Below are 16,588 nucleotides of genomic sequence, written 5' to 3'. Positions count from 1 at the left end.
TGTTTCCTCCCAACCAGATGATGATGAGCCTCATTCACCACCAGGGCTCCTGGAGGGGGAAGGTTCCCGTTACCTTACGCAACAACACGGGTTCACGGTTGCCACTTGGGGAGTGCAGAGGAGCCCACGGGAGCCGACCACAGCCTGGCTTAGGACCCAGGAGTCCATGAGCAGAAAGGAGCCATTGTCCCCTAGTCACTTTAAGGGAACAGCTTAAAAACACATTCAAAGCGCCCTGATGATAATGAATATGCTAATGTGGTTTCCATCAGGCTCTGGCGCTACCTCCAAAAACCCGCTTTCTGACCTTCCTTCTGGATTCAAAGCTTCCATTGAAGTCGACGGGGGATTTGGGTGAAAATAACATGAAAGTTTTCACTTGAATGGACAGAACTGGGGAGTAGTGAATTAAAGGTGAGCTTCACATTGGCCCCAACAGCACCGACCTTGAGGGGGAAGTGCTGGCTTCTAGTAGGTTCTGCGTGGACCTTCGGGCCAGATAGCTCTTGCCTTCGGGTGGACCCAGCCAGTAAGCTTTAATCGAGGGTCCCTCTTGGATGACAAATAAGCTCTGGAGGCCTGGACTCAAACGCCAGCTCCTCCACTCACTGGCTGGGTGACCTTGGGCAAGGCAAATCACCTCTCTGATCAAACTCAACTTCCCCATCTGTAAAATGGCATGAAAGATGCCTTCCTAACTAGCATTGTTACCTACAGGAGAAGCCTGTTTGTGGGAGGGATCAGGGAAGGGTCTTGCCTCTCCTGACCCTCCGAGGCAATAGAGGCACAGCAAGGGTGTGGAGACCCAGGCTCCCATATCCAGGCTCTTCCTTCCTTCATCAGCTTATCAGGCAGTTCCTGGGTGCCAGGCTCTGAACGGGGCTGCCACTCTAGAGGGACAGATGCACTAACCGTGGGAACAGAGGAAGAATATATTAGTGCCATGGAGAAGAAATGAAAGGGGCAGAGTTTTGGAATCAGGCGGACCTGAATTGAAATCCCAGCCCTCTCCCGGTCGGCTGTGAGTCTAAGAGGGTCATTTTATCTCCCCCACTCTCCTGTGTTCCGTAAGACACATCCATCATTCTTCCACCCACTAAACCAATATTTATAAAACTCCGTCTTGTGTCAAGCACCGTTTTGAGGGCTGGGGGTGGGGACCACGATGGATGGAGCCGCTGAAAATTCTTGTCCTTGGAAACTTAAAATCTAGAAGAGAAAAAACAGACACTCAACAAACACACAGGCATCCCTCGGTATCCAGGACCCCCTTGGATACCAAGTCTAAGAATGCTGAATCATTTATATAAATTGGTGGAGTATTTGTACTTAAAAGAAAACCTATGCATGAACTCCTACATGCTTTAAATCACTTCTGGATTAATTATAATCTCAAATTAATAATTCTAATAATTCTAAGGAGCTGTTATACTGTATTGTTAGGGAATGATGACAAGAAAGGTTTTTTTTTTTAAACAATTTCAACCTACAGTTGTTTGAATCTGTGGTTGTGGAACCCATAGATACAAGAGGCGGACTAATTAAAAAAATAATAATAGGGGGAGTTAGTCACATGGGTATCTGGAAAGAATATTTCCAGCCAAAGAGGCGGAAAGGCCAAAGGCCCTGTGGCAGGACCAAGCCTGGCTAGTGCAGGAGTTGGAGAATCAGCATGGCCGTTGTTCAACAGATAGCAGTTATTCTTCACAGTCCTCTCATAAAAGTTGGGGTGAACCTACTTTCCACCGTCATAAAAGGTCTTGGAGGCTCTGTAGGTTGGCAACTGTTTGGTTCCCTTTCCCTCTTGTTTTTCTGAGTGACGATGACCCGGCCGTCCTTCCAGCCAGCCTCTCTGCCTCCAGTCCAAAGTGAAGCCATAGGAATGTGTGACGCAGGGCGGTGCCAGGGAGGGGGTGCGCTGTGACTGATGGCTAATGAAGAAAAAGGGAGCGACTTGAATTCCTTCCCCTCCAAAGCCTCGCAAATTAGACGCCCAGGAAATGCTGTGCCCGTCGCCAAGATGCACCTCCATCTGGGGTAGAAGGCGACATCTGCTAAACAGCTGCATCTTGTTGGAGAGCTGGCACTTAATTAAATTACTCAGCTCTGGCACGGGCAGGCGGTGCTGATCGGAAGGGGCGGCGCTGCCCCCTTCCCCGAGGGGCCCAGACTCCTCTCCCCAGGGTCCCCCCACAGTGGCTGAGCCAGCCACCCCCGGCCCTCAGCTCCCCAGCCAGGGCACGCCCACTGGAGCTCCCTCCTGGTCTCCACCCAGCTCCTCCATGTCCTTCAAAAGGCCCAACTCCAGCCCCGGCATCTCCTCCCAGAGGCCTCTGGTCACCTTCGGGGACAGACAAGGACCTGCCGTGGGCTGGAGCTGTCTGTGTTCCACCACGTGGCAACTTTGCCAACCCCGCTGTTTGGCGAGCGCCTCGTGGTTGAGAACCGTGTTTAATCCATCCTTGTAACCTCAGCTCTGCGGCCGACTCCCCTTAACACTTAGTAGGTGTTCAGTTAATTGGTGGATGGATAAAGGAAGGGAGGGGAGGAGGCAGAGATGGAAACACAGGAGGGAAGACGAAGGGATGGAGGAAGAGATGGATCTTCTGCCGCCCTCGTATCCCCTGGAAAATCGATTTGGTGATCTTCCACTGGGCCAACCTCCACTCTTGCCCCCGGTCATCCATTTTACTCAGAGAACTTGGGAATCTTTTAAAGATGGACTTACATTGTCTTGTTTCCCTGTTTAAGGCCTTCCAGCAGTTCCCACATTCCCAGCCCTGATCTCCAAACCCCTGTGGGATGCGGACCCTTCCTCCCCCTGAAATCTCCTCACTGTCTTATGCTCCAACTACCCAGAAAACCTGCCCGCTCCCTCTGGCCTCAGGACCTTTGAACCCGCCATTCCCTTCACCTGGGGCTTGCCTTCCCGGCTTTCTGCCATCCCCGCATGCTCTGCGGTCTTCAGGTTCAACCTGGTGTCAACTTTCCTTACTCTCCCATTGACATCTCCGCCATCTTGGTTCCCAGGGGCTAAGGGGCCTGACCCAGCCTACCAGGGCTTTCCTTGCCAATAGTCAACCTGTCCTCCAGAGCACCGGCCTTCGGCCTGACGGTGGCACAGACCTCCCCCAGGGCCAGCCACAAGCCACCCCCAACCCCCATCCTCACTCTTCCTCTCCATCAACTGAAGAGCCTTCCTGAATGGGCTCGTCTGGAGCTGCAGCTATTAAACCATCAGAGCAACGTCGGGCCATTTGTTGACTGTGGCACTTAGAGCTGCAATGGCTTCTTGTTGGACTGTTACTATTTTCAGCTCCGTTTCCTAGGGGTAGTGAGGAGAGGGTAGGCAATGAATCTATTCAAGCAAAACGATGCTTCCGTGAATCCTAGAATTTCGGAGTCATGGAATAGTAAAAGCATCCTCAGGGAATCTAAGAGCAGCGAACATCTCGACTCTGGATTAATGGTTCCTAGATTCCTGGGATTCTAGACTCAACAACAACAACAAAAAAAATTAAAATCTTGCAGTCAGACCAACGGGGACTCAAAATCTAGAGGGACGGGATCCCAGGAGACCCTCAGATTGTTGAGTTCTGGACTCCCATGTCCCCTCCTCAGAAAGCCTTTTCTGAGCATGTCATCCGCCATGTGCCACCCGCCCCCTCCCCCGCCCCATGCCCTGTCACTTCCTGTGGCTTCTCCCTTGTTCATTTTTCTTCATAGCACTGATCGCCACCTGACATGAAAGATCTCTCTGCTTATTTGTTTACCTCCCGTCTCCCCCACACACATTAGATTGAGGTCAGGAACTTTATTTTGTTCACTTTTAGAACAGCACTTAGAAGAGTGCCTGGCATGTAGTGAAGGCTAAAAAAAGAAAGGGGGGGAAATGGTCCATTCACCAAGTATTTATTGCGTGTCCATTTCCAGTCGGTGCCTTAGAGGGGATCTTGTCCGGGCTCGGGAGGTGGGTTTCATTTTGCAGGCCAAATGTAATTGGGAGTAGACACTCAAAGCACAGGGCCCTAAAGGATCCTCAGGACTTATCCGAGGGGCGTGGGGAAGGACATGGATTGTCCATGTCAAACTGGCATGGACCCAGCAGGGAGCCATCAGCCAGGTCTGCTAGGGCTTCTAAGCTTAGCACAGGGGTGCACCAGGCTTGGCCAGCTTGGGGGTGCTACTGCCGGGATGGAAGCCCCCATTGTTCCATCTGTGTCCTTCATCCTCGCCTCCCAGGACTGGACCCTGAGCCTGGGTCCCTAGGGAGGGCACTGTGTTGGCCTCCCCTCCCCCGTCAGCCTCAGGCTCTCCCTCCCCCCAGGCCTTTGGGGGTTAAGGGGCTGCGGGAGTCCCTGGCCCTGAACCCCAGCCTGGGAACCCAATTCTGGAATACTGCCTGAACGCACAAGCCAGTTATTTTTAAAAATCCAAAAAGAAAAAGAAGAAAGAGAAAACTCACTGCCTCGGTCCCTGTACCAGCCCTGGCTGAGAGAATAGAGACTTGAAAGGAACAAAGGGTTTCCTCAAACACGGCAGATCAAGGGCTTGGCTTATGTGGTAACCGGTAACCGACCACCGCGCTTTGTGACAGATCCTTCAGAGCCCGCGGCCTCTGTTCCCGCCGCAGTCTTGGCAGGAGGGTGGGGGGAGTTCGGGACACCCTCCTGCCCCCCCCCCCCCCCGAGGTCGGGCTGCTTACAATCATAGACTCTGAGAACCCCTGAACGTCAGGGACTCAAAGGCCCCTGGGAGTCCGACCCCCCCACTCAGGCAGCTGGGCAGGCAGAAGCCCTGGAGAGGCTCAAGGTCACTGGCAGACCAGTGAAGTGCACCAGCCCCTCCGCTGCCTGCTGCCTACTGCACCCACCACGGCTGCCTGAGAAGGCTGTCTAGGGAACGCTCCCACCCACAAAGACTTCCCGCTCCCTCCCTCCTCTGGATTTTCCCTTTTGAGGTACCTGTGGGGTATGGCTCTACCCCAGGTCTCCAAGGTCAGTGCTGGTCAACTGCAAGATCACAAGAGGATGATAGTTGAGCCCCAGATTCCAGGATGCAAGAGGTCAATGGACTTACGGTAGACACCTGCTGTCCCCAGAAGATGCCTCATGTAGGTGCTATGGCACCCCAGGACATAAGTATTATCGCCCTCACTTTTCAAATGAGAAAGCCAAGGCTCCAAAAGACTGAATCAGGTGCCAGAGGTGACCCCACAGGGACTGGCAGAACTGAGGCCGATTCTGGGCTGCCAGGGCCATGTTCCCCTCTGTGTACCAACGACTGGCCATGCCTAGCTCCAGGTGTGGGACTGGGGTGCGCACCGGAGGGAGCAGGCTGGGAGTGAGGGGCTCCCCTCCTCCAGTGTCACCATGCATGGGAACCTGCTCCACCCATGCTCTACCCTGAGGTGGCAAGACCCCGGGCCCTGCCCACCCTCCTGCAGGTCACTGGCTCACTGGGTCTTGCTCTTCTGCCTCCATCTCTGACCTAAGGTCTCTGGCTCTTTTCTACCCCATCTGTCCATCTGTGTCATCTCCATTCTGTGAGCCCCCACCCCCGTGACTCTCTCTCTGTCTTATTTTCTGCCTCTGCCTCTTCCCCTAACCCTCCGAGTGTCTCTATTCCTGTTTTCCTTTTCTGTCTCTCTGCATCTGTGTGCTACTTTCTCTCTCTCTCTCTCTCTCTCTCTCTCTCTCTCTCTCTCTCTCTCTCCACATTCCATCTCCCCTCTCCCAGCACTACAGGGTGTCCCTCAGTGTCACTGACTCGCTGGGTCCCTCCCTGTTGACACTCTCTTTTCCCACTTCAGTCTGTCCATCTCCCTCATCTCCATCTTCCCAAGCTTCCTGGGCCCTGCTGTGCTCTTCCCCACACCCCCACAGGGACACAGGACATTCCAGCAAGTCCTGCGTCCCAGCTGGGCTGAGGGGGGATGAGGAGAGGCTGGTCAGGGCCACCGCCAGAGGCGGCTCAGGGGCTGGGGTGCAGGATCTGTTAAAGGGAACTGAGCCATCCTCCTCCCTTCCTTCTCGGTTGCTTTCCTGGGAGGCAGAAGAGAGAGTCTCTGAATAGGGATTTAGAGCACTAAGCTCCGATTCCTTCTTTTTAATATTTATAAAGAGAGAAAGGGGATAATTTCAGGAAGATCATTTCAAGGCGAAAACCCACATATTTTCAATAGAATTATTCCAAAAACCCCTTTCCGGCTCATTGGAGTGTATAATTTTGTAAGTTGAAGACACACGAGGTCTGGTTTCCAAGTTCCCTAAAATGACGCAGCTAACAAGGCCAGAAAGGAAGTCAGATGAGAGGAAGTGGGGGAGGGTCGTGGGGGACGGGGAAGAGCCTGGGGGGCACACATGGGACAAAGGGACAGAAGCAGCCAGGGTCTCTGCCATGCCCCCTCCCCTCCATCTGTCTCCCTCGACAAGCCAGCCAAACTCAGGACCGTAACCATCATCAAACACCCAGCCCGGTCCTGAGACCTCCCTCCAGGTCGGGATCTGCCACGCAGATGCCCTCCGACTTCTCAAGTGCCGAGCCTCTGGGGCAGCTCCATCCCTGCATCTTCCTCCCTGGGACCCTTGGAATCCCAAATGTCCCCGCAAAGGCTCCTGGGTTGAGGTTTCGTCCCAAATGCAGCCACGTCTGGAGGCAGGGCTTTTGAGAAGTGATTTGGTTCCTGGGGGTTCTGACACCATGGGTGGATTGATCTGTTGATGGGTTCCCCGCCTGCCTCTGCCAGCCCGTCCCCACCATGATGTTCTGCCTCCCCACCAGACCCCTGCCACGGAACCAGCTGACTGTGGATGGAAACCCGGAGCCAAAATAAGTCTTTCCTCCTCTAAGTTCATTTCCTCGGGTATTTAGTCACAACAGTGAAGAACGGCTGACATTCTCCCCAAGCCTCTTCTGCCCTTGGGCTTGATCTCAACCATTCGGCTGCTCCGGAGGGCAATCGGGGAGTCAGGCTTGGGTCCTCCGTCTCCCCTGACTCTTCTAGTTAGCTGCCAAGACTCGGTGATTCTACCGACTTCAATCCCCAGGATCTTGCCCTCATCTGTACTCCCACTGCCCACAGGGGCCTCAGCGTCCCTGGCCTAGACCTCGGTCAGAGCTCTGGGAAGCTCTCTGACCTCTCGCCTGTGTTCAGGCACAGAGTGATCTTCCTGGATCCCAGCTCTGAGGGTGACCCTCCCTTCCTCAGAAACAGCCACACCTCCCTCCACACCACCTCCCAGTGAGGTCAGACCCCCCACCCTGGTGTCCACATTGCCACAGCCTGACAACTTGATTTCCTTGTATCTGCCCTTCAATCTCCAGTTCTTTGCTACAGCTAAAATGGGCCACTCTTTTCTGTCCACCTAAAAGCACTGAGACACCATTTTCTACCTCCAAACCTTGGCAGAACCTCCTTCATTCCTCTGGAATGCCATCTTGGCCTGCGTGGCTCCAACCACCCTGAAGGTCCACTCAGATGCCACCTGTCCATCCAGCACTGATGTCCTCTTCACGGTCTTTGCTGCTGCTGGTGATCTTTACTTCTCTTTCACTCCTGACATGTCTTTTCACCTTGAACTCCAGACAAGCTGCAGGGTTTGAGAATACCTTGAGTTCTGTGGCTGGGACAGAAGGAAGAGGAAATATTGGACCACTCTGACATTCTCTGAAGTTGGACCAAGCTTGATTCTGTGGTTTCTTCTGGGTGCCTGAAATTGCAAGCCGGATCTCCTGATAGTAATTAGCTACCATGGCAATTAGCAATTTTATTGCAAAGGTCAAGGGCTGAGCACTGACGATGAGCCAGGGGACTATTATCACCTCGGTGGGATGGATGAAGAGACCGAGGCTCAGAGAGGCACAGAGACCTGCACCATATCACGCTGAGAATGGGTCAGGACTCTGGCCAGACCAGCCCAACTCTGGAATCCTGTGTTTAACCTCAGAAGCTGACATCGCATTATCAATGGGAACTGAGTAACGTGGTCCCTGACTCATCCTCACTAAGGGGGACAATTTCTGTGTGGCCACATTCCTCCCTGGGTCCCAGCTTCCCCATCTCCTCAGTCTTCAGTTCTCGTTTGAAAAACGCCAACCTTTCAGATTCTAGCCTGGCAAACCCCAGAGGCCCAGCTCGTCTTCCTTTACCTAGAGAAAAACCCATGTGAAGAGGTGAAGCCCAGACAGCAACAGAAGCCCACAGGGCAGGAGCGTGCCCCCCACCCCCCAGACCCCGTGCCAGACGGGTTTAACTTGACCATGGCTTTCCCTGGTTCATCTCTGGAAGCCCTCGGGGATGCTGTCAGGCGGTTCTCACTGAACTCACTACCCCTTCTGTCCCCCTGCAGGGCTGCCCCCAATTCCACCTCTCCCCCAGGAGGCTACGCTGGCTGGTGCTCCAGGCCTTATCTAACCCACAAGGTCTCCTCCGTTCTCAAAGCCCTTCGTGCATCCCATTCCAGGGAGAATAGGTCCCAAACGGCACGACCCTGCCCCAGCCTCCCAGGCTCCCACCCCCAGGCCTCCCAGGCTCTGTGCATTCCATCCTTTCAACAGGACCCAGGAAAAGCCAGGTGCTTTTCCTGCCCAGGGCTCTTGATCTTGCTCTTCCCTCAGTTCCTCTCCTGGCTTCTTCCCTTCTGTCTGTCATTCAGCTCAAAAATCACCATCCTGCAAGGCCGCTGCAGAGCCCAGTGGTCCATAGCAGTCCCTCCCCACACGTTGGTACAGCGCTCTGTTCATTCTCCGGTGACACGAGGTGGGACATCTGAGCGTTGCTAACATACTGTCCATCGGAGGAGTGACGAGGAGTGACGGCAGCTAAACAGCCAACTAAGAAGCCCCGAGTTCTTAGTCCTCCAGGGAAGCAGCTCACAGACCACCAGAGACTGTGGAACCAACAGAGCAGCCCATGGTGACAGCACCAAGTAAGCCTCCGATTAAGGAAAAGCCACCTTCAGAACCGTAGAAAAAGTTCTGTGGCACTTGTCCTCACCGGAGCCCCACCCTGTTCCTGGCACAGAAGGTGGAAAGGAGGTGACAGATCCCTTGTCAGAGCCCCTCCCTTGAGCCAGAGGGAGCAGGCAGACCTGCCTTAGGACGACCTGGGCTGTGGCAGGGCTGCCTGAACTGCCGTCTGCTTACCCCCACTCTGGCCTAAGCAGGGGACTCTGGTGGGCTCTGTTCATGAAAGCTGCCAAGAGACCCTGGGCCGTCAGACGCTCAAAAGCAGCTGAGCACACGAGGAACCCAGAAAGCCCCAAGTAGGCTCAGGGAAGAGTGGTGCTCAGAAAAGACCCGAGAAGCCCCTGAGCTTCCACCTTGCTGAAGGGTCAGTCCACGACCAGTCTGCAAAGGTGGTCCAACTGTCAACAACAATAAAATCACAACAAAGAAACAGAAACCATGGCTCTTGCAAAGAAATAAAATAAAGCGACAGAAACTGTCCCCAGATATGGGACTTACTAGAAAGCCACCTTGCAACAACTGTCTTAAATATGCTCAAAGAGCTGAGAGAGAACAGAGAAAAAACTGATCGGGAAAATGACACATTAACCAAATGAGACGGTCAACAAAGAAATAATGGAATAAAAATAATTATGAATCCATGTTAGCAGGTACACAATATACAAAGATATTATTTTGGAGAGGATAGAGCTGGGCAGGGTGGAATTTTTATATGCCATTGAACTTGAGTTGATATCAATTCAAATAAGATTGTTATAAATACAGAATGATATATGTAATCCCCATGTTAGCCTTAAAGAAATATCTATTTTAATATGTATTTTTAAGTATCAGTAGACTATTTCTGTTACCCACACAACATATCTTAAGTACCTATAGAATATACACAAAGGGAAATTAGAAGGAAATAAAAAGACATCGCTACAAAAGTCAACTAAACATGATAAAAGATTATAACCGAGGAAATGAGGGACCAAAAAAAGAACTATACAATGTGCAGGGGGAAAAAAAGTATCAGCAATTAGTTTGAATGTAAACTTTTTGATCAAAACGTATAAATTAATGAATGAGTTAAAAAGAAAAGATCCATGGTTATGTTCTCTACAAAAGACTCATTTTAGATCGAAAGATACAAATAGACTGAATGAAGAGAACTCATGCAAATCGTAACCAAAAGAGACCCTGGTGGAGAGAGAGGATCTTCCAACGGAAACGCTGAGTCAAACGTGATCATGAGAGACAAAGGAGGACATTGTACATGCAAAAAGGTGTCAGTCCACCAGGAAGAAATACTGATGAGACACACACCGAGGAGCAGAGGGCTAAGCGTTGCCTGCCCGCTCAGGGTTAGTCCGGTGACTGCAAGAACTTGGCTCCAGAAGCCGGCACTGGAACCTTATGCGCATGCGCGGTTCCCCTTATCCCTGGCAGCTGATCCCAGGGAAAGTGCGTAAGGTAGTATCTGCAGTTTGTCGCCAGGCCTCAGGCAGGAGCACGGGCCGCTGGCTTTCCTCACTTTCCTAGATGTCCCTTCCAGGACTTTGGTATCCTTCTTTGCTATTTATTCATGGGCCAATCTTGAGGATGGGAACAAAGGCACTTAGGAATTGTGGGCAAGTCCCATCTCCCCAGCCAAAAACCTAAAGCCACAAAATGTATCAGTAATTAGTTTGAATGTAAATGGATTAAACTTTTTGATCAAAAAGCATAAATTAATGAATGAGTTAAAAAGAAAAGATCCATGGTTATGCTCTCTACAAAAGACTCATTTTAGATCGAAAGATACAAATAGACTGAACGCCAGGGCTTGTAGATGCACATCAGGGAATCCAAGAGCCCAAGAAAAAGGGGTCCCACTGCAGGTCCGCCAATCTAAAGAGCTTGCATTACTTGAGGACACTGAGGACCAGAGACAGCAGGGGATCAGCTAAGGCCACACAGCAAACTAATGGCAGAGCTGGCATCCAGACCCAAGTCTGCTTCCGACCTGCCACAGGCTACTTCTCTATGGGGACTGCCCAGAGATTCCTCCCTCCCATTTTCCTATGACATTCGATTCTGTCCCCACCACGCAAGGCCTCCTTTTCTGGATATATCAGCTATACCATCTCATATAAAAATGGGTCCTTCTTTTAAAAGTACCTTTTAAAGTCCCATTTTACAGATAACTGAGCCCTGAGATCGAAGACCAGCTAATTCTCAACAGACAGGGTTAGTTATCCTAAGAGCAGGGTTTTGCAAAGCACGGGGTTCCCTTTGTCCCTGCCTCTTTTGTGCAAGCACCCGCACCCCTTCCTTCTCATCCCTGCATGAAGCAGCATGAAGGTGGCACAGGAAGCCCGACAGATGCCAGTGCCGTGCTCCTGCCTTCCCTGACTCCAGAACCTTGAGCTAAATAAACCAGTTTTCTTCATAAACCGCTCGGTCTCGGGTATTCTGTTATAACAACAGGAAACCAACCGAGACAAGCACTCATGGTCCTTAGCCAGCCTGCTGGCCCATGCCTTTGGCCTCTTGGCTGTCTTGGATCACGGAGTGGGAGTGCGTACGGCCCCCTGGGGTTGTGCAGGACAGCCAGAGTGTGTCCAAGTGTGAAGATTTTTTCAGTCCGCTTGGCATCACTGCTTTTTCCTCCAGGGAGCGAGGAGCGGTGTGATTTGGGGTGGGAAGACCCAGGATAGTTTGGCTCAAACCACCTGTGGGAGGCCCACTTCTGAAGGGGACAGGTGCGCCCAGGGAAGGGGCAGAACTGAACTACCGCCAAGGTGGTGGCTGAAATTTGGGTGGGGGCGGGGCTCAGAACTTTGTGGTTCTCCCCACCAATCAGCGCAGCCAGAACTGCGATCTAGAGAGCGCTGGGCGGGGCGGGGCCGGGGGTGGGGCCAGGGGCGGGGCGGTCCCGGGGCGGGGGCGGAGCAGGGGCAGGGCCGGGGCGGAGCCAGGCGGGTGGGTTCCCAGGGCAGGCGGGGCCCTCTGTCCTGGGAGCATTAGTCAGCTGGCTGGAAGCCCCACACTTCGGCCACCCTGGTCACTGTATCCTCTTACTTTCCTGTCAGTGAGGAAGCTGTTTACCCCCAGAAAGTCATTCATTCCCTGATAAGATCAGCCTCATTGTTAATGGAAATCTCACTTCCTGAGCGGGAGGAGGCGAAGGGTTAGCGGCCAGCGCTCAGAGCCCCATGGACAGCCTGCGGACAGAGGCCACCAGCCTCTGTGGCCAAAGGGAAAAAACTTAGGTCCAGAGAGAACGTTGGAGGTGTCAGCACCAGGGCAGAGCCCAAATCCAGCCCTGGACTCCCACACACCCCCCAATCCCAAGAGCCCCGCTCTGGATTTTCAGATTCAACACGCCATCCAAAGAAAACATGCTCATAAAACATTCCAACACAATGTCATATTTTAATGTAATGCTCTAATGTGCTATTATAACATTGCATTCAAATATAATGTACTAACACAGATTAATATTCCAATTCAACACGTTAGCACCATTCGAACCACCGTTCTAATCTAACACTAACACACATGCCCTTCCAACACACAACCTTATATAACACCCTAATACAATATTCAAAGACATCCCAGCACAACAGTCTCATCTAGGCTAATCACACCATATGACATTTCTTCAGTATTTGAACACAATTCTAACACAACATGTTAAAATAACTTTTTAAGTTATTACTTCAATAAATATCCAAGACTCTGGGATTTTAAGCCCCTGGAATTTCCACTGGACAAGGTGAGGCAGGCTGGTAGTGATGCTAACTCACGGCTTAGTTACAGACCTGGCCACAGCTACCACTGGCCATGTCCAGAGCAGTTCTCAGTTCTGGGGTCCCAGACCCAGGCCAGGCTGACCCAACTGTCCAGTCAGAGGGCACGTCCTTCCCAAGGCAGAAAGGAATCCTGCCTTGTGGTAGACCTCCAGTGACCACCCTCATCCCATGTTTCTGAGGTCTGAGTGGGGGTCATGTGTGGGGAGGAAACAGGAGGAAGAACCTGGTGCAGACACTACTTTGAACATATAGGGACAGACTGTCCTTGCCATCCCAATTACTAGGTAAAAGGAAGACAGCCAGGACCTGAAGCAGCACTAACTCCTTTATGCTTGGGGTTTGGGGGCCACAGAATGCCTCTCAACCTCCTTCCTACCTGCAGCCTTCCAGCCCCATCAGGGCTGCCAGCTGCCATGCTTTTCAGCACACTCGCCATTTCTCATTGCTGGCTCTTAGTACAGCAAGTACTAAGACCCCTTCCCTCTAAGTTTCCCATGATTCATTCCCTCACTTCCTCTGGGTCCCTCCTGCTGTACAACAGCAGTAGGCAAGTCGTCCTACCTTTTGGAGTGGCCTGTAGGGTTGGGTTGTCTTAAACAGCAACCTTGACTGCTCGATCCTTTTCCTGGTCCATTTCCTGCACAGAACTATTGCTGCCTGGTGCATTTTGGTGATTTGCTCATTTCTTTCCTTCCCTGGAAACCATGGTTCTTTACTCAGCTGGACCCCAGCAACACCTGAAGAGCTATTTAACATCCCAGTGCCCCGTGGCAGACAGGCTGAATCAGGATCACTGGGGTGAAGCGCAGAAACCAAGAATTTTTAAACTTCCCCAAGTAGTTCAGACGCACAGGGCTAAGGCTGAGAGTCCCTGAACTGATTGTCCGCTCCCAGGGGACCAGGACTGCTTCGATCTTGTTTCACAGTGTCTGGCCAAAGTGTCTGATAGACAGCAGGTGCTCAATAAATATCTGTTGAATGAATAAACCATTCGACAAAACATTTCCCTTTTAAAATTTTCTGCCTAGCCAAGTATTTTAACAGCACAAAAGGAAAGTAAATCTCCTCCTTCCCTGGGTTAAGTTGTCTTAAATGGAAAGGCTGCATTACCTGGTGGGGGGCAGGAAAAAGAAGACCGTTCCTTGCAGCCAGCACTGCACTTGCAAAGGCCCAGAGGTACACCCAGCGCTCGTCTCTGGTTCTATCAAGGATTCTCTTAGCATCTCCCTCAGGCTCTATCCGCCTGGGCCACTCATAACCTTCCCAAGTGTCCCTCCAGAAGATCAACACTTCCCAGAAGTTCAATGGGCATGATCATTCTGTCTCCTGGGGCGGGGTGGTATTCTAAGCATCCAGTGAGATAATAGATAGAAAGTGACATTCACACCAAAGAGCTTGTGTTGGAATGTGCGAGCGCCCTCTCTGTGCCAGACAAGTGCCTCGTTACTAGAGAAGGCATTTCGTGGCCTCTGTTCAGCAGCTGGAGGTGAACTATTGCACTATTTTGTAGATGGGTGCATAGAAGCTCAAAGAGGGAGGGTGACTTGCCCAAGGTCACCTAGTCTGGAACTAGACCCAAGTCTTTCCATCTCCAAAGGCCATGGAAACAGCTGATTCAAGGGCTCTCGACCAAGGCTGAAGGTTTTGGGGGTTCCCAGCCCCATGGGTACCAGGTGGCCGCGACAGAGGAGACAGTCTGGCTTCATGATTTGTCTGGTCCCCGCCCGATTGTTTGCCCAAGGGAGGGTTGGGTAGGGTGGCGGGAGCTGGGGCCTGCGGTCACGGGGTGGACTTGTCCATCTGCCAGCCAATCCAGGCTGCCGGAGCTGGCGCTGAGAAGGCCCTGGCCCCATCTTGCCAGGACACTCTATCTTTGTCCCAGGACACAAAAGGGGCCTTGTCTTGGCCCGGCGGCGCCGATTCCACATGCTCCTGACTGCCCCAGCCCCTCTGCCTCGAGAAAGGCCCACTTTGTGGAGTCAAAAGACTAACTTGTTTCTTTTTCATGAAAACGTGTTGACTGACCTGGTCGATTTATCTTGGGAAAGTGGTGGATGAAGGAGGGGAGTGAGGTGACAGAGACAGGCACAAAGTGGAAGGCCCTGCAGCCCAGCCTGACTTGAGAGTGGACACTCAGCTTTCCCCAGGACAAAGGGAGAGCTGCAGGCCGAGTGGCATCTCAGGGGCTCAGGACAGCCTTCCCACCTCACTCGAGGCAGAGATTCCACCATGAGACATTCATTTCTTTGGCTTTAACCTTTGAAGGCAACTAATCCTCCAAGTAGGAGGCCTTGAGTTATCACACCTGAATGTGAATTAGGTTTCCCAGAGAACAGAGGTGAGTTGGTAGCAGGAGTGGCAGGAGTAGTGTCACCAAGAGCCAGCAGAAGGAAGGAGAGAGGAAGAGGGGACTATTCAGAGGTAAAAATGAGCCCCAGAGAGGGAGGGAGGAAAAGCAGGCTGGTGGGGCAGCCACTGGTGAGCAAGCCCCCAAACAGACGAGGGGAGGCTGCATGGAAAGGGGGCAGGTGTCTGGGCAGAGTGGCAGGATGGACTGACGGGCCCTGGAGATGCAGGAGGGACAGGTGCTCAGTCAGAGGGAAGGGCACATGGGCCCACTGGGGTTTCCAGGGAGGCCCAGGTGACTGGCTTCCCACTGTGTGAGAGGGAAGCCTGCGGGGGCTCCTGATCACCTTCTCAGATTCTCATTCTGGAGGGATGGGCACCCACTCAAGGAGGGGACGATGGGGTGAGGTGATCTAATGTTTACTTTGCTACAAAAGCCCCCCCACCTCCCGCCCCTGATCCTCTAGGAACAGTGGGTTGAACAGAGGCTGCGCAACAGCTGGCCGAGGCTGGCCCGGGGGTGGGGAAGGGGCCACCAGACGGGGGAGGTGTCTTCAGAGCTGGGACCTGGGTTGTGATGAGGTGGGACCCGGGCGATCACATCCCACTCGCTGTTCCCTCCGCGTGACCCGGGGAGCTCCTCGCCCTGCTCCGAGCCTCAGTTTCCCTGTGTGTGAAATAAGGTCCTGGGGCAGGAACAGCTGGCTCCAAGGTCTCCGCAGCAGGGACAGCCAGTCCCGAGCCAGTGCTGTCAGGGGTGGGGGCCGTGATCCAGTTACTAATCTGGCCCAAGGCAGCTGCGTGAGCCCGGTGAGCACAGTGACTCACCCCAGGCCTCCAAGGAGGACGACAGAAACTGGGTCAGCCCTGGGGCCGAGATGCGCCCACAGGCTGCGAAAGGCTGGCACGATGCCTCTGTGCGGCTGGGGGAGGGGAGCAGGGCACCAGCGCTGGGCTTCCTGAGCCTCTCGGGGCACCCAGGTTCCTGCCACTGCAGCCACCATACTGTCCCCGTGGGGCCGAGTGCCAGCCCAGCTTCCGTGGGAGACCCAGAGGCGCCGTCAGGGGAAGGGTCCTGCAGTGTGCCCGTTCAGCCTTCGCTCTGCCGGGCTCTTGATGGGGTAGACGTCACTACCCCCATTTTATGGATGAGGAAACTGAGGCCCAGGAAGTCGTGGGTGGCAAAGCCAGGACTAGTTCTAGGTTTAACTTTTCTTTCCATCGTTCCGCTCCGCCTCCCAAGTCAGCCACGGATGGGCACGAAACAGAAAGAAAGAGAAGCTAAATATGTTTTAATAAATATAGAAAGTCACACCTCATGTTTTGCCAGGGCTGAGAACTTTCCCAGGAAATCTACTTCACTCCGGTGGGCCCCAGCGCAGCCTTTTGCAAGGTGGATGAGCCACTTGGCCACTCTTCACTGCTCTTCTGCCGCTGGAGGATTCATGAGCAAGGGTGTCAAGTCTGTATCCAGAGCCATGCGCATGCCAGCC

General features: G+C 52.9%; 1 long non-coding RNA gene and 1 gene segment (V, D, J or C); both read right to left on the bottom strand.

Moving 5' to 3' along the window:
- LOC114107001 (signal-regulatory protein beta-1-like) overlaps nucleotides 1-16,588 on the bottom strand; it is a 75,210-nt gene that overhangs the window by 37,170 nt on the left and 21,452 nt on the right. The window contains 1 exon segment of the C gene segment in view: nucleotides 7,396-7,625. Within this exon segment, the coding sequence occupies nucleotides 7,396-7,495 (100 nt within the window).
- LOC139704760 (uncharacterized) lies at nucleotides 919-7,389 on the bottom strand. The gene is made up of 3 exons (XR_011706746.1): nucleotides 4,965-7,389; nucleotides 1,740-1,931; nucleotides 919-1,209 (listed from the first exon to the last, which is right to left on the bottom strand). It is a non-coding gene; the product is annotated as an uncharacterized lncRNA (long non-coding RNA).

Source organism: Marmota flaviventris, chromosome 2, assembly GCF_047511675.1.
Source record: "Marmota flaviventris isolate mMarFla1 chromosome 2, mMarFla1.hap1, whole genome shotgun sequence".
Classification (NCBI taxonomy): domain Eukaryota; kingdom Metazoa; phylum Chordata; class Mammalia; order Rodentia; family Sciuridae; genus Marmota; species Marmota flaviventris.
The sequence above is the reverse complement of the archived record's forward strand: the minus strand, read 5'-3'. Positions and strand labels throughout refer to the sequence as shown.